This window comes from Sturnira hondurensis, unplaced genomic scaffold (assembly GCF_014824575.4).
Source record: "Sturnira hondurensis isolate 20B ecotype Veracruz unplaced genomic scaffold, ASM1482457v3 Scaffold0014436, whole genome shotgun sequence".
NCBI classification, from domain to species: Eukaryota; Metazoa; Chordata; class Mammalia; order Chiroptera; family Phyllostomidae; genus Sturnira; species Sturnira hondurensis.
In genome coordinates, this window is record NW_028087067.1 from 314,078 (window position 1) to 332,310 (window position 18,233).

Genomic DNA, 18,233 nt, shown 5'->3' on the forward strand with positions numbered 1-18,233 from the left:
CTCGTCACTTGGCCAGACACTTGGACCGATGTCTGAGAACCAGGGAGGAGCCAGAATTCAACCCGCAAACTGCTACACGTAGGAGGATTTGACAGCGACGGGTTTTGGAGAGGCAGGCGCTAAATTTCTCTCTTCAAAAGTGTTAGTGTCACCAGACAAACACAGTAACACGAAAATCAAGTGCAAACGTCAGTTGTACCCCAGCCACGGCACTCCGATCGTGCTTCCCCGTCACCTTCCTCTATTTCCACCACACACACACACACACGCGCGCGCGCGCACGTCGTCTGGCATGGCTCTGACTGCAGTGTCAACACAATGGTGTCTGGCTCCATATTATGAACCCCCCATACGCCACATCGGTCTTTGTAACAGTCTGCGAGGGCTGCTTCATGTTCCACCCGGCTGATGGTCGCTTACTGAACGACTTCCACTCTGCTGGACATTCGGCTGTTCCCCATTTCTTTTCAGGGCAAATAATGCGGCAGCTAGCAGCTTTGGGCACTTGCCCCGTGTCTCTTTGAGAACACTGTCTCAAGAGAGATTAATTCCTGGCTGAGGGTCCAGACACCCCGATGATTCCACGCCCCTGTGGTCGGCAGAGATGCCTGCTCTGATGCCAGTCCTCACTGGTGCGCACAGCCAGCGTTCAACGAGAAGCATGTTCACGCTGCTGCTTTCGGAAGGGATGCTCTGGACACGTCTGCTGGACAGATGTGTGCTTTACGGCCAGTGTTTTTTTTACTGGTTTTCTGTCTGGACGATCCACCCATTAGTGGGTACACTGAATCTACAGACCATCTGAAAACTGCCGCCTTACCAATATTGGCATCTAAAACATGAACTGTGTGTATTTCTCCATGTGTTTAGATCTTCAATTTCAGGTATGCTTTGTAGGTCTCCGTATACAGGTCTTATACTTTGATTGTTAAATTTAGTCCAATTTAGTTTATTTCTAGATGCCATTAAAAATGGACTTATGTTTTTCCATTTTCAAACTGTTCATTGTTAGTATATAGAAATACAAGTAACTTAGTTTGATATATTGATTTTGTATCCTGTAATCTGGTATAAATTGCTTATTTTTTTCTTTCGTTCCTTATTATTTTTTTTACATATCATATCATGTGACCTGAGAACAGTTTTACTTCTTTTTTTTTTTTAGATTTTATTTATTTATTTATTTATTTATTTATTTATTTATTTATCTTCAGAGGGGAAGGAGAGGGAGAGAAACTTCAATGTATGGTTGCCTTTCATGCATCCCCTGCTGGTAGTTAGCCTGCAAGGAACCGGCCTGCAACCCAGGCATGTGCCCTGACTGGGAATCGAACCGCGATCCTCTGGTTCGCAGGCCCGCGCTCAATCCACTGAGCTACACCAGCCAGGGCCCTACTTCTTCATTTCTAACTGTATGCCTTTAATTTCTTTTTCTGGCCATCTTCTCTGGGTAGAATTTTTGATACATTATTGAACAGAAATGGTAAAAGTCACACGCCTTAAAAATTAAAAAAAGTTTTGACTCCCAAGACACTGGCAGCCCCGCGTGTTCTTCGTGGGGGAGGGCAGCCCGCAGTCCCTGGCTTTAGGGTCACTGGGAGGGTCACGCGGGCGCCGCAGTGGAATGTTGAGCACACGGCCTGGTGCGCGTCAGCGACCTCCAGAAGCACCAGCTTCTGGAGACGGATCTGAGTGGCCACCAAGCACTGGGATGCAGGCCTGGCGAACGGACCCCCTGCGGGACTCCACGGCCAGGGCGGGGGTGATGGGACGTTCTTTGGGGCTTGTCCCCAACATGGGTCCCAGCCATTTCTCAGCGTCTGTCCGATGCCCTGAGCAGCCAGGGGGCCTGTGGTGGGGCAAAGCAGGACCACCAGTGTGACAGCGACGGCTCAGGCCACCTGAGGCATGTGGAGGGCCCGCTGTCGCCAGGGCCTGAGTGCCGGGAGGGGACTGTGTTGACGCGACTTAAAAGCCACCATCAAACCCTCCATACTTCCATCTGTGTCACAGCCCCGTTTCACACAGGGCTAGTCTAGAAGCTGACCCGTTACGCTGCGGAGGGACCTGAAATGTGAGGCAGGGACAACCGCACAGATGAGCAACATCGCACAGAGAGGGGGCGGCTGGGGGGCATCTCCGTGGCCCCTCAGACCTGCGGGGACTCAGCGGTCTTCTGTCGGAGGGGCCGTTCTCTAGGGTGCAGTAGGCCCCAAGGTGGCCTGCGGAGGCCAGGGGTGTCTGCCCCGCTGAACCACACTAACGGTTACCACAGCACAGCGCTCCCTGTTAATTTCTCAGGGACCCGTGTCCTCCATGTCCTGTAGTTGACACGTCGGAAAGATCTCAGCGCCTAACCAAGAAACTGCGGGGCTCAGACTGCTCCGCAATAAAACAATGGGAACTAACTCCCATCTTTATTTACCCCATGAGTGATAAAGGTTCTGCGACCTCTGAATTCGGGCCATTACTGACCGGCACAGACTGTGCCCGCAGGGTGAGTCACGCCTTCTCTGCAGCACATGGTCACCAGAGTCACACGAAGAGGATTCCGGCATAGAACCCGCGCCACACGAGGCGACCGGGACGCTGCCTACATAAAGGCCCCTTTCCGGGCGGGTCCTTGCCTTACAGTGCTGGGTCCCTGGGCCACCCGGTGGCTCTGCGCAGGCCGCTGCAGGCTCCATGTGTGGAGGGACGACCCGTCACTGCAGCAGGTAGTTCTCACAGGCGCAGACCTTGTGCTGAGTGATGGAATCTAAAGAGAAGAGAAAGGCAGTTTGGCATTGAAGATGGTCAGCCACACAGCAAAATGACAGCCTTTGAATACAAATGCAAAACCCTATCTTAAAACCATAAATGGCCCAGAGCTGCGTTTTCCATATGTCCCCGTAACACATGAAAATAAAGTGACATAAAATTGAAATAAAAAGTTTGTTTCCTCAAACACCCAGGCCATATTCATGTGCTCAGTGGCCATGTGTCCACTAGATATGGCAGATGGCACACGTTTGGTGTCCACACCAGGGCCAGATGGTCCCTCAGACGCCATGGAAGGTGGCCTGAGTCCTGATCGCGGCTGGAGCGATGCTCTCTGGTGAAGGCAGGGCACCAGCGAACACAGACGTGAGTGCCAGTCACAACACTAACTCCGCATCCCAGGCCGTGTGCTTCTAGCTTCCTGGGGGACGCGGAACCGGGCACACTTCCCGAAGTGCGGACCAGGCGAGGAAGGGGGCACTTCTTCCGTTGGAAACTCTGGTCCTGTATGAAGACTGCAAGAAGTCCCCTGGCCCAGGTAAGCTACAGGGGCGGGTGAACAGGCCAGCAGGGGTGCGCCCCACAGCCAGCGCAACGCAACCCCTGCACTCCCCCCTCCCTTAATGCCGAAGCGCCCGCCGCTCCCCAGCCGGCTCCCACTCCAGGGAAAGAGGGGTGCAGTGGGCCACGCCGATCACCACTGTCCTCCGGAGAGGGACTAAGTGCATTTGAAGTCCCGATGACGCGTGACGGTTGTGAGGAACAGCAAATAAAAAACGGGTTTACTCTCTCAGTACGGGAAGAAAAAGTGGCTCGTTTTAGTTGTAGCTCAAGACGGAGCCCGAGAATGGGGGAATGGGGGCGTAGCCTTCTTGCTACGAATTCACGCCCTCACGGTCATCCGAGAGGCGAGCTGACCCGTGGGAGGGAGGAGCGCTGACATCGGCCGCACAGACGTTGTGGGGTTCTAATCAGCGGTGCACAGAAAAGCACGCTGCAGTGAGTGTTGGCGCGGTGCGTACCACTCAATTCCACGACACGGGGAAGCCGGGGGTGGTGGTTACGATTCACATGCCGCATGCGAGTCCGTCACCGGTGATGGGTGTTTCTCCACGACCTCTGTTTGCCAAGGCCTTGGACTTTTCTAATGCGAAGTCCTACCGCGCAGAGCCTTCTGTTTCCAGTTACACCCACCTTTCCTTTGCCCGCATCGGGGTTTTGAGCAGCAGGCAGAGGCCTCTCTTTGTTCCTGGGTATAAGCGGCTCAGGCCCCTATCTCCCTCTCGGTGGACAGCCTCTGTGGATTCACTTTTCACATGGGCTTTGACAGGACATCCTTCCGAAAAGCCAGGAAAGACGGCAGAAACCATGCTTTCCCCTGATGAATAGAATCCTAAAATCCCCCCAGTTTTTTTAAAATTGAGAGGCTTATTTCAAAATCTATATGAAATTAAAAATGCACAGGAAGACAATTTTGGAAAACAGGAATGAGGAACTGATACACCAGATACCAAAACACACTGTGAAGTTAGAGTAGTGAAATCGCACGTCATTGGCACGGAGCACATAAGATGAGAGGTGACACTATAGCAGAGTTGTTGTAAAGCAACAAGAAAAAGATAAACAGCCCACTTTAAAAATAGGCAAGGAATAGGCAATTCACGAACTACAAATTCCCCTCTCAGGTGTTCATACTCACTAGCTACTTAGTAATTGGGTTCAAGTCCCATTAACGAGATCCACTGTGTCAGTTCATCAGATCACCAAATATGGACCGCGTGGGCGATACCCATGCAGGGGAGGACTCGAGGAGCAGCGGTGTGTCCGGGCGTCTAAAGCACCCGCCCCGGGGGCACAGGAAACCCACTTCCACGGACGTGTTCGCAGGAACGGTCGTGCCTGGGGTGGCGCTCGAACGGCTGCAGCCCAAGGCATTCTATTAAAACTGAATCCAAATCGTGCCGGCTGGAACACACAGAGTTTACAGCAGAAACGGCGGGGATAACCCCAAACGCCTACCGACGGGTGTGTAAATTAGTCCCAGCACCGTCGATGTCTGGAAAGGAGGAAGCACCCACACATGCGCAATGTTAGAACAGGTGTTCTCACATTTGCGTGTTAGAACAGAGGGGCCTCCTAGTCACGGAGTTCAGTGAAAAGCTGTGGAACAACAGGTGACCCTTCGTTCACAGAAAAACAAACCCTTGTATGATACGTATGTTTATGTGCATTTATTTTTATGTAAATAGTTTTAAAAATCTGAAAGACACACTTCCTTCCTCACTGATGTTGCAGTAAGGATGGGCAGGTATGATTTTGGGCTCTGTGTACTTCTCTGCTGTTTTAACTCCGTGACCTTGAAATCAAGTGTCACCCCATGTATCTGTGCACCCACCCACCCACCCGTCCGTCTGTCCCTCCCTCCATCTACCCATTCATTCACCCCTTGTGGTGGGGAAAGGCTGACTGGAGAAGGATCAAGTTCTAAGTTTAGATAAAACGAAACAGAAACCTAAAAGTATCCTCACGACGAAGTCCAGGCTGGCCCCTCACCCGCACCTGCGCCCTCGCCTGGTGTGCCTGTGCTGGTGCTGCCTGAGGGGCGAGCCTCGGGCTGAGGACGGGCTGTGAGAAGTGGCACTGAGGTGCCCTCGGGGCTGGCAGCCTGGGTGTCACATGCACGCAGAGAGCACCTGACTGGTGGCCGGGACAGCCCCACTTCGGGGCCTCTCACGGCTCTCAGTCCTCAGCACACACACGAGATGAGTTCTATCCAAGTCCATCCGGCATCTCTAGACGGCTTCATCCCCAAATTCCAATGTTACATCATAAGAAGAATCAACCCTCAAATGCCCCATAAAACACGACCGTAGGACAGATGTTAGCGCAATGCAGGCCTGGCCCGTGGACACAGTCCGTCAGCAGCTCTCACTGAATCTAAGAGAAAAAACTGGCTGTGCGTGTGTGTTTTTAGCAAGGCAACTCTGCAGGCCCCGGCACGCCTCAGCCGCGCTCCAGTGTGGCCTCCTGGTCGGGATATTAAGTCTACACACTGCCGCGCCAACTTTTCACAGTGAGGTGGGCAAGTCACTTCATGAACTAATGCTCCGAGGGCCAGCGGCCAAATGTGGCCAATGGCACAGGGTACAGAGTTCAAGAGCACTCGGGACCTTACTGGGAGCTTTATTTTATCTTCTCAAAACAAGCTGTGGCTTTTGGAGCTGGGAGAAAGATCAGAGGCCGAGTGGGCAGATTCCTGTCGAATAAAGGAATCACCTCCACTGCCGCGTAGAATCAGGGTGGCCCAGTCCCTGGAGCCCTTGGTATCTGACCCACTTGCTCAACTTACAGCCCTCTGGGGACTTGCATTTGCTCTCAGAACAAAAGCAAGCTCCTCCCCATTGTCTGGTGGCCCGGAGTGAGAAGGCTCTGGGACTCCAGCTTCACCTCCTATTACTCTGTCCCCTCTCGGGGTTCCAGCCAGTCTGGACTTCCTGTCCCTCCTTGAAGCTCACCCTTGACCCTAGCGGCTCCCTGGGCCTGCAATGCCAGTCCCTAAGACCAGCAAGCCCCCACCCTTACACTCATCTGGGCCTCAGCTCGAGCACAGCTCCTCGGTCAGGAGACCCCTCACCATCACCCTCAACATGCACCCCGTTTTCTCCACAGCAATCCTCACCGTTGGCATGTCCGAAAATGCTGCTGTCCATCCGCTTAAAGCTACAAGTCCCGCCGGACTGAGCCCCACCTATCCCCTGTGCGGGCAGTCCCGGTGGGGCCCAGGGTGTGCCTGTCACGTGCCAGGGGCTCAGTGAGTGTTCTGTGAACGAACGACCCGGTGCCACGCAGAGCACACCCAGGAACAGCGTGGTCTCCTGACGGCAGCCCTCCACACCTGCCTCTGCTCAGACTTCCGCTGGAGACCCACACATCCATGACACTTTTCCCAGGGTGCACTGGGAACCCAGCCATGCCACAGACAAGGCAGCCTGCCAGTCTTGTGTGACTCCCTGCACACCAGCTTCTGCTTCCCGCCTGGGAAACGTGAGTGAAATGACGCTGGCATAGGACTAGCCTTGAATTCACTATTTATTATTTGTCTATTGCATGTCATATTTACTGGGCGTAAGAATGCTAATGATTTTAGCCCTGGCTGGTGTGGCTCAGTGGACTGAGGGCCAGCCTGGGAAGCAAAGGATCACTGGTTCGATTCCCAGTCAGGGCTCATGCCTGGGTTGCAGGCCAGTTCCCAGCAGAGGGCGTGTGAGAGGCAACCACACACTGATGTTTCTCTCCCTCTCTGTCTCTCTCCCTTCCCCTTTCTCTGAAAATGAATAAATAAAATCTTTAAAAAGCCTCAACACATGGAATGTTGAAACTGTAAAATTCCCTGACTCGGTTCCAGTCCTTGTTCACTTCTGCCCTGGTGGGTTTCATCTGTGGTGACAACGCAAAAGAAAAATGATTCATCTTATTGCCTGAAATTGCACCTTAAATGCCAGTCACTTTCGTTTCTTTCTTTCTTCTTCTATAAGTTGTTTTACTTTAAGCATAGCTGGTACAGAATCTCATACTGGTTATATATAAGTTCCGGGTGTACAACATAGCGACTCGACATTCCTACAGCTCCCACTGTGGTCGATCCATAGATGCCATCAATCGTCTGTCACCGTGCAAACTTGTCAAAGTACTAGTGACTACACTCTGCTCTTCTCCAGAGAGGACCTGCTGCTGGCCGACTGGCACATGGAAAGATGCTCAGTGCCAACCACCAGGGAAACGCAAATCCAAACTCCAACGAGGCACCGCCTCACACCCGGAGATCGGCTGTTATCAGTGAAGGAGTACCGAGTGTTAGCGAGGATGCGGAGAAAAGGGGACCCTGGTCCCTGGTCACCGTCAGCTGTGGCTTTGTCACTGAGGCCGGGGATCTCACACCCCCCCCCCCGCCCCCGTGCACGCCAGCGGCCCGTGCCATCAGTGGTCTCTCCCTGGAAAGTCTCCGTGAGGGGACATTCAAACCACATGCTTTACACAAGTTAGAAGGAAATCATGCCCAGGTTCACCTATTTTTTTTTTGGCGACGCCGCTCAGAACTTCATACCGTGTTCCCACCACAGCATCGACCGTGTGTCTCATCCCTCGAGCAGAGCCCAGACAACAAGAGAGTGCCCAAGGCTGGAAATCTGCTTTATGAGAAAGGCCAAACCGACCTTCGCAGCACCCACAGGAGACAGAAGGGTGACGGAGAAGGGTGACGGGGAAGGGTTCCAGCCCAAAGGCCGCCGAGCCACCCACCGAGGTGCGAGCAAGCACTCTGGCCAGGCCCGCCGCCGCCCGCCCTCCACACGCTCTCCCAGGCACCTGCTCCTGGAGGTGTGCAAGGGGAAGCGTGTTCCAGGTACGCTGGGGGAAGTGAAGTTGCTGGAACACGCTTTCGAATACAATGTGTATGAGGCACAGCAGGTAAAGGTAACGACGCCCCGTTTCCCGGTGCCGGGAACTCAGTGTTTGTCTTCCTGCTTCTGCCCGGACAAACGCGAGCGCCCAGAGCACCTCCCAGAAACCCCCGTCTCTCCTGGTGCATGATTCATCCAGGCCCTTGGCCCACGTCCTGCTCTTCCAGGGAAGACGGACTCTGGGGACTGACGGGGACACACTCACGGCCGAGCCCACAGCCTCGCCCTCAGGCAGCTCGCCCCATGAAGCTCTCCATGGAGAGGGGGGGAAAGGGGACCGAGGGGGGCGTTTCATGGCCCCGCGAGGCTCTGTGCCAGCAAAGCGCAACGGCAGGAGGAAGCTGCTTGGTGCTAAAAGGTCACCCCAGCGCATCCCCATAAGGAACGGCAGAGGGCAAGGAGCTTTTTCACGAGGATAGTCGTGTATCAGGGTGTTTAAAAACGATGCTGGGTCATTGTTGTTAAAGACCGGGCGGTGGGGAGAGATAAGAAGGCCCTCTGATGGGTTTCAGTCCTTGGCGTGGAGCGCTGTGGCCCGTGCTGCCCCTGCCAAACTGAGAGCCTCCTGCTGCACCGGCCCTCCTTCTGCCAGGGAGCAAGGCGCCCATAAATCACAGGTGCCCAGGCCCTTTCACTTTGGAAGGTGCGTGGGAGGAAAACGAAGGCCTTTCACTGCCTTTCCAAACCGCGTCTCGGGGGTCCGCCTTCGCAGCCGCCCAGAGTCCGGTTCCAACAAAGCGGCTGGGGGGTTTTGAGCACTGCCTGTCTTGCTGTCACGAAACCATCCCTTTTCTCTTAAACTGGTGCTTTCACAGGGTTTTAAAAATGGTTTTACTCCTGATTTCACTTGGTCTTCCAAAATCTTGCTTTGTCAAAGGGTCAGGATGCTCATCCCACCGGTCAGTGGGCACTGTCCCCAGTGATCAGGGCGCAGCCCAGTGGGGATGTGCACCGTCCTTCGCACTCCAGGGTCACGCCCTTGGGCCCTCCTGTGAGGTGGCAGAGCAGAGATCACTACCCATTTTACAGACAGGGGGAATGAGGCCCCGAGAGCATCACGGAGTGGCCTCTGGGGACAGAAGCGGCCAAGGTAGGGCCTGGGTGAGCGGGCAAGGCCACGCTCTGGACCGTGTGCTCTGCAGGTCTGGGCAGTGAGCAAAGACGGGAAAACGAACCCTCTCTCCCCACAGAGCAAGAGCTGCTGCCCTGCAACTCAGTGCACAAAGACAAGCGTGCACATTCATAAATGTTTGAAAATGCGTGGCGTGGCCCCCAAGCGTCCTGCTGGGTAGGGCCCAGCCCAGCTGGTGCAGTGCCGGCGAGTCAGGGACTCATCTCAGGGGTGAGGAGTTCTGCACTCAGAGAGCCGAGGGCACACAATGCCCGGATGCAGTCAATGGCACCCACAGACGGGGCCATCAATGACAAACTAGGACAAGACAGGAATTGCAGGAGAGGATGGTACAGACGCTCAGGCCCGCAGCTCCTGCTCGGAAACCCAGAGCATCCCCAGGGGCCCTGCACACCGAAACCCTGGGCTCAGGACAGGGACAGTCACCTCCCAAAGCCCCCGTCAGGAGAGCTGGTCACAAAGCCACTGGTGGGACCACCTGTGCACAGGGACACAGGGGCCCGGGAGGGGCCGGCAGGTCCCTGACCTGGAGAGGACAAGCGTGCAGACCAGTCTCTGGCCACCGCAGGGCACACNGCTCGGAAACCCAGAGCATCCCCAGGGGCCCTGCGCACGGAAACCCTGGGCTCAGGACAGGGACAGTCACCTCCCAAAGCCCCCGTCAGGAGAGCTGGTCACAAAGCCACTGGTGGGACCACCTGTGCACAGGGACACAGGGGCCCGGGAGGGGCCGGCAGGTCCCTGACCTGGAGAGGACAAGCGTGCAGACCAGTCTCTGGCCACCGCAGGGCACACGGCCACACGGCTCCATGCCCTGAGCAGCAGGCATTGCTCCTGCACGCGGTGCCGCCAGCCCAGCTGTCGCTTTGGGACGTGAACTTTTCTGAAAAACAGGAGCCTCTGTCTCAGCACGGCTGTTTGGAGAGTCGCACTCCTGGTGTTTAGAGAAACATAAACAGCCTCCTGGCTCTTTGGGTTGCAGCTAAAATCACAGGTTCTTTTTTTTAAAAATTGGTTTCCAGGCAAAAGATACATTACTCTGCATCAGAGAGTAAAAAATTACTTGTGATGGCCCTATTTCTAATACACGTCAAAAACGACCATCAGTCACTTAGGGGACATTCACAGGGAGTAGTTGAGCAGGAACATAACTCGGACCGAGGTGGTGCCTCCTCATCTGTCTAAAGGCGGAGTCTGGGAAAGGGCGGAGTCTGGGAAAGGGCGAGGAGAGCCGGGAGCTGGTGATTTGGACACAGGGGGAAGCAAGGGGGAAGCAAGGGGGAAGCAAAGGGGAAGTAAAGGGGAAGGGGACTGAAAAGGAAGCAGAGGAGGAGGGTAGGGTGGGGAGGGAGGGAAGGGCCCTGGCCTGGTGTGGACACTGGACCCACTCACCGCTGCCAGATGCACCAGGCAGCACCACCCCCCCACCCCCCCAAGTCCCCCAAAGGCCTGACTCCCAGGACCTCAGATCCTGATTGTGCTGGACACAAGGGCCCTGAAAGAGGTGACGGCCTTGGGCTGCAGTCCCTGGGGTGGGATGCAGTCCACCATACCAGATGTCCCTTCAGGAGGAGGAGACAAGGGTGGACGGGCACAGAGGGCGCTGCGTGTGGACACGGCGGTGGGGTGGCGGGGAGGCGGGGAGGCGGACGGCCTCCAGAGGAACCAGCCCTGCGGACACTGGATCCCCAGGCTGAGGGTGACACTCCCGTTGTCCAAGTGGCCATCCACTTCCTAGGTTACGGCCACCCTGGCAGACTGAGAGCCATCAGATCTCAGAGAGGAAGAGGCGAAATTGACGCCTACAGTAAAGCCCGAGGAGGCTCCACCGCAGGTGACCGGTCACAGCAGGAATGGCGGGGAGCCTTGATGCTCAGAACTCTGAATTCAGAGTGTCTAGGTCAGCCCGGCCATGAGGGACAACAGCAGGATTTGTTCGGGCAGGTGTGCCAGCAGAGGCCCCCCGGGCCCCCAGGCCTGTGGAAGGCGCGGGGTGGGCGAGAGCCCCCCACAGAGCCCAGCCCTGTCACGGGAAGCTGCTCCCCAGGGTGCCCCACGGCTGCTGCGTCCAAGGGTCCGCTCCCCCCCGCCTCCGTGCCCCAGGGGGTCCCCGGGCAGATTCCTACCTAGGATCCACTTCTCCGACAGGTGCGTGCCGGTGCCCTTCTTCTTCCCGTGGCAGGGCCCGATGAAGATGCTGGCCTGGCGAGGGACGCCCGTGACCTGACCCCCACACAGGCGGACCAGCTCCCACAGCTTGGCTCTGGGCGGGTCGCTGGCCGGGGAGATGAACATCGGGGGCTGCCCGGTGAACAGGGTGCCCTGGTACGGCCCTGCAGACAAGTGGCGCTCGCGGCGGCAGAGCTGTGGGAGGAGACAGGAGGGTTAGGCCTCGGGCCGCTCGTGGGGAGGACAGGGCGGCTGCGGTGCCACTCCCTTTCTGGGGAAGGCGCAGACTGACAGCTCGAGGCGCAGTCTCGGGTGACTCTGAATTCTGAGGACCCAGGCAGATGGTGACATGGGTACTGCCAATTTCTGAAGTTGCCTACGAGCAAAACTCCAGGCAAATGATTCACAGGCAAAAAAAAAAGGGTATAAGCCTTCGACTCATTATAAGTCTGTACCCAAATACTGGAGCAGGGTGGCAGCAGGGGGACCTGCCATCGGCCGGAGTGGGGGGGGGTGCGGGGGGGCTGCCGGATGGGGGAGGGCACCAGGGAACACCAGGTTCAGTCCACATCTCTGACAAGATCAGAGGAAGAATGGATTGTTCCCCCACCAGGTGTTCAAACCGCTCTCATTTTTAAGAAAAGAAAATCCTCCTATTAACGAAAAATAGCCCCAGTGTTAATGGAGTCAACCCAAAACACTGACAGGCGGCCACACGCACTTTACAATTCTGAGGGAAACAATTTCTGGGAAAGCTCAATCAAGACGTTCTGAAAATTGGAAATCCACGGGGGAACACAGCCCATCAAACACCCCCGGCCATGTGCAAGAGTGTGCACGCACAGCCATCCGCTGCCGTGGAGACAAAGGTGGCAGGCGAGCCTCAGTCACCCTGTAAACACAACAGGACACACGATTCTGCCCATCGCGGAGCTCCAGAGCAGCCCCTTCCAGGCCGCGGGGGGCCTGATGCTCCCCACTGCTCCCCGAGGACCCCAGCACCTATTGCCAGCCGCTGCCCGGACCCTGAGGGAGGCCCCCAAGCACTCACTGTAAGGCTGGCTGGCACCGGTCCTTTCTGGGGCCTTCTCAATCCCTCCTATAAAGGGATTCACAGCAATTTGCTCTCGAGTCGAACTTCATTTCAAAGTTTTCCACACACAAACACACACACACTCACAACAAATGGTGCCACCTGCCAGAGAGGAGGTGCCACCCCATGCGGGCTTGCCCACAGGGGCCAGGGGCACAGTGTGGGCGCCGGGGCGATGCTGTGCACCTCCGGCTCTTCCCTGTAAGAGGACCCGGGAGAGAACCAGGTTCACCTGCACTGACCAAGATGCCTCTAGCTAGAGATGGCTGCGGAGATCCCAGCTCAGAGGCTCTGCTCAGCAGCGCCACTGCCAAGGGCACCCCGGGGCGGGACTCCGCACCCCCCCTCCCCGCCACGGGCCTCCTGGGTTCCCAGGGCACCACCTGCTCCCTTGCTGCTCTGGTCTCCCTGTGGTCTCGGTGCCCTCCCTCCCTCTGGTCCACGTGGAGCGGGAGGCAAGGAGGCATTTCCCCAGCCCACTCCCCGGCCCCTTCGGTTGGCGACCGAGGGATGCTGACTCCCAAAGGCCCTCGGTCCGGAGGCACCGGCCGCACATGCCCCTCAGGCCGGGGCTGTCCATGCAGCTTGTATTCAAAGCCATACTTTGGCTCAAGATGTACAGAATGACCCGCGGTGACCCTTATTTTTAGGTCCCTTTACAGTCCACGATTTGCTTTACGTCACTCCATCATCCACTGTGGTCCACAGCCCCCTGAGTAGGGATGAGTTACACTGGCTTTCTCAGAAGCTTTCTCCCCGCTTCCCTGAGGCGCATTAGATGGTTACACACACACACACACACACCACACACACACCCCCCACGGGCACACACATACCATGCACATTCACCACATTCACTACTCACACATACCACTCACCCCACACCCAGGCAACTACACTCACACGATTTTATATACACTATATGTATATACTCATTTATAATTTTTTCTACTTCAAAATCACACACGCCCTATTGGTTTACTGCATCTCTGAAAATAACCAGAATGGAATAAAACCCAGAAACACAGAACAAGACCCTTCGGAGAGTGGCCAGAGGCCAGGCGCAGAGCTTGAAAGAGCCCAACCGAGGCCAAGGGGTGACTCAGGGGAAGGAGATAAGATCTGTCTACAAATACCTGGAGGCTGTAAACAAGCAGGAAGCCAGAACCACGCCAGCCACAAAGGCCCACCAGGAATGCGCTGCGGATTCAGGAAAGGAAGCGGACAGACGGGCACGGAAGCCTTCCCACCGGTGGTGCCGGTGTGGGGTGAGGCTGCAGGGCTGGCACGTCCCCTCGTGCCCCCCCCCACCCTGTGTTTGAGCCCTGCATCTTTCCCACAGCCCGGTCCTGGTTCCCATCCACACCTGAGGCTGCCGGGCCCTTTCCCCAGGACGGCCAGATTGAACTCCATCTGCTTGCACAGCCCGGGGACCAGGCCCCTGGCTGGCTGCCGACCTGCCTGATTGAGAGCAAAGGCCTCGGTTTGGTCGTCCGGCATCTGGCTCCTAGAGGGGACCCCCTGGCCTTCTCAGAGAGAGCCCTTCGGAGCCTTGCTGTCCGGGGAAGCGGCCCCCCCAGGTCTCTCCCAGTGCAGCGCCCCCCAGGCCCTGTCTGATGCTGCCTTCCCATCAGCCTCGATTCCCACTCAAGACACCACTCAGTGTCTTCAGGGTGGGTGGGGGGACAAACAGACAGGGACAGAACCATGGGCCTCGCCCTCGGGAAGCTCACGGTCCAGCTGGAGAGACACACAGATGCTAACGCAATGAGACAGAACGACCCTTTCCACACTGCGGGGCTCACACTGGCAATGCGGGAACACCGCCGCAAAGCCGTGCACGAGTGGAATCGACTGCTCCTGGAGGTCGGGGAGCACTGCCCAGAAAAGCTGGTCTTAGGGGCCAGTAGGAAGAGGGTGTGTGTGCGTGCACACATGTGTGCGTGCTCGTCCGTGTGTGGTGCCGTGGGAGGCAGACGGGGTGGCTGGCGGGGGTACTGGAACGGGGGGCCTGGTTCCCGGCACGGGCAGCTCAGCCCTCCTCTTACAGCAGAGCCCTTGCTCAGTGTCAGCCAGGAACAACCATGGACAGTGCAGTCCCCACTTCTGCTGCGCTACGTTGACAACCGGGGTCAGTCTGACCGGGCAGGGGACGCTGGGAGCCTGGACCTCCCTCCGGACAGACGACTGTTGGATGCCCTCGGACATCGCGGATGGCGGAGGCTGGCCATGTTCCCCAGCTGTGTCCACAAGGCCGGGCCATCGTTAACGTGCCAGAGAGGCGGGTCCTGCCCGGCTCAAACAGTGGGGCAGAGACCCTGCCAGACACGTCCCCCAAGAAGATACACAGATGGCAAATGAAAAGATGCCCCAGGTCAGAGGTCACCAGGGAGGTGCAAACTGAACAGTAATGAGACGCCACTGCCCGCCCACTGGAGTGGCCGAAATCCAGACACGGACAGCGCCACGTGCTGGCGAGGACCCAGAGCGGCAGGAATCTCACCCACACTGGGGGAGCGCACCCTCTTACGGCCACCGCTGGGGGCAGCCCGGCTGTCTGCTCTAAAACTAACCCTACTCTTACCACACGATCCAGCGGTCGGGCTGCCTGACACCTGCCCGAAAGACCTGAAAACTAAACGTCCACACAAAAACCTGCCCGTGGGTGTTCACAGCAGTCCCACTCAGAGCAGCCACAGCTCGGAAGCAGCCGAGACACCCTTCAGTCGGTGGTGGGTAGAGAAACTGCGGCCCACCCATCGGTGGAATGCTACTCAGCTAAACGAACCAACGAACGAACAAACTAAACCCCGGGCTACCCTGCCACGGGAAGTCAAGAAGGAACCTCGGATGTGTGTTACTCAGTGAAAGAGCCCGAAAGGCCACACACTGTGTGGTTCCAACCCTGTGACACCCTGGAAAAGGCCAAACTGCAGGGACAGTACAGAGATTGTGGCTGCCGGGTGGGGTGGGCTGGAGAGGGATGAGCAGGCAGAGCCCGGGGCATGTTCCAGGCAGGGACACTAGTCTATGTGAACATGTAATGATGGACACATGTCACTACATGTTTCTCCAAACCCACAGAATGTGCCACACAGAGTGACCCTGATGTCACTGTGGGCTCTGGGTGATGATGCCCTGTCAGTGCAGGTTCATCACTTGGGACAAATGCCCCGTCTGGTGGGGTGCAGCCAATGAGGGAGGCTGGGAGTGGGCGTGTGCGTGTGCGTGTGCGGTGGGCATGTATGGGGCACCGCTGCACCTTCCTCTCGGCTCCACTCGGAGCCTGACACCGCTCTGACAGTACGGTGCTCACTCAAACAGAAAGCAGGTGCTGCGTGTGGCGGGAACCTGTCCCTCTTCAAAGCCTCCGTGGCGTTGTGTCTTGGTGTCTCTCTGCGGGGTCTTGAAATGTTTAGGGCGGTCTTAGATGACCTAATTTGGCAAAGGGGTGGCCAGGGCCACCCAGCTCACAGTGGAGCCGGGAATCACTCCGGGGGACGCCCACTCCAAACACTGCCGGCCTCCACCACGCCTCACGGCAGTGCCCCAGCCTGACATTTTGGGGGAGATCGGGAAGGGCCGACCAGAGGTTCCCGTGCCCCCAGCAGCTCTCAGTTGGTCGTGCTCGACACCAAACTCCTGCCGGCTTCTGCTGGCGGACGCTGCCGTCAGCGAGCACTCGGCAGCAAACCGAAGTCCAGGGCATAAATCCGCAGTGCTTTTCACCTCCGCTGACCTCCATTCTCCGGGCTCACGGCTGCTTTCGAAACAGCAGAGCACGGGGTCAACGCACGCTGCGCTTCGGTTTTCCTCGTTTTGCACGTAGATAGTTACTATTTATCTGTCCATAGATACAGGTGTATGTGGAGAAGTGCCCCCACTGAATTTATTTAATCTTGATAGCTGCTGTTTAAAACGTGTAACGATCTCTAATTTAATGTCTCTATTTCTTACCCCCACTCACTCTTGCTGCACTAGAACAAAACCAACCAAACAAAACCAAAAGGAAGATAAAAAGTAACTGCAGGGGAAAACTACCAGCAGCAGACTATTTCCAACAACAGATGACTCAACTCGCACCTGAGAATGCGCTGCATGAGTGTGCGCCGAGGCTCTGAACTTCCTGCTTCAATGAAATACCAAACAAGTTGTGTTTCCTTTACAAATAACCTATTACATCAAGCGCTGTTCCTATCATCTCAGCTTTTTGTCTCCATTCCAACATTTTCTTTGGCAAATGTAGAAACATTCTAATTAAAGTGGAGAGGAAAACAAGCATCATTCATCACGATGAGAATAATGCACAAAAGAACATCCTCGCTTTCTCCTTCTTTCGCTGAGCGAGCCTGCGCTTTGAAGGGGGCCGGCGTCACGCAGTCCCGGACCCATGCCCAGGCACTGACTGAAAGCGGCCTGAGTCACTCAAGAGAAAAATTCCAAACGTACCCATAATTCCTGTCACAAGTTTAACATTCTCTTAGGAATATCCTTCCGGGCCCGGGAGGAAGAGCATTCTTTTAGGTCCCACGTAACAACATCAAGGTTTCTTTTTAAGATTCTGAGATTAGGAGAGGCCTTCCTATTTACGACCACGTGAGGCGGGCGGGGTGGGGGAGGGACACTCTCACGCCTGGGAGCACTGTCAATGTCCTTCTGTCGGACCTTTAGAAAGCCGTATGTCCGTGCTCTGTAGTGCCCTCTGAATCGCTTTCCTGCTTTTTATTTTTAAAAAGATTTTATTTACTTATTTTTAGAATAAAATTCCCAGGCATATGCCCTGACTGGGAATTGAACTGGTGACCCTTAGCTTCACAGGCTGGCGCTCAATCCACTGAGCCACACCAGCCAGGGCTACTTTCCCACTTTTTAAAGTGCACGGTCTAAGGAGAAGCAGCCAGGCCCGTCCTCCCGCCCCAGCTGAGCAGGGTGCCCATCCGCGTCCGTGTACAGGCAGGTGTCTTGGTGCCAAGTCCCAGCGGCAGCCGACGCCCCTCGTCCTCGGAAAGTGGACATGGGAGCCGCGGCGGTGCTGGCAGGGCTGCAGTCAATGACGGGCTCGGGGAGGGCTGCGGGGCCCCCTCCCCTGAGGGCTGCAGCTGCCAGTGTCCCTCGGCGTGGCAGCCCCGCTGACCCGAGGGGCACACGCGTGCTCCAGCCGAGACTGTGGCGCAGCCTGGGCGGGCTGCGCAGAGAGCACTGGTCAAGCACCTTCAAACCACTTCCCGACCACAGGGCCGCCCGTGGGGCTGACCTCTGGGGTCTGCAGGGCCACCCTGTACGGCAGAGCTGTCACCGTGGACAGAGGCAAGACGTGTGCTCTGGACTGTCCCAGACTAGGCTTCAGTCACCTTCTGGACGCCTCCCGTCCCCCCGCAGCTCAGGGAGGCACCAGGGGACACTGCGCCCCACCTGTCTCCCCTTCAGGACATCCCCACATCGAGGATGACAATGGCGATGCCATCCTCACGGGCCTGGGACTCGTGCTACCACCGTCGCCCACACCTGGTGACAAACTGCTCCGGGCCCACTGCACCCCGGCCCCCTCCCTCCCGCCACCGTGCCCCAGAGAGTTCTCCCAGACCCTCTGAATGAGTCCACCTCCGGGTCAGCCAAGAGG

The 18,233-nt window shown here is 56.6% G+C and overlaps 1 protein-coding gene across 1 annotated transcript in view; it reads right to left on the reverse strand.

Annotated features, from left to right (window-relative positions):
- Positions 1-1,399: 1,399 nt before the first annotated feature.
- The window catches only part of MCPH1 (microcephalin 1), a 139,458-nt gene continuing 122,624 nt past the window's right edge, over positions 1,400-18,233 (reverse strand). Inside the window, exons 14-15 of the mRNA XM_037063373.1 lie at positions 11,478-11,715; positions 1,400-2,758 (exon numbers count right to left, since the gene is read on the reverse strand). Coding sequence (XP_036919268.1) covers positions 2,706-2,758; positions 11,478-11,715 — 291 coding nt within the window. The 3' untranslated portion in view covers positions 1,400-2,705. The remainder of the gene's footprint in view (positions 2,759-11,477; positions 11,716-18,233) is intronic.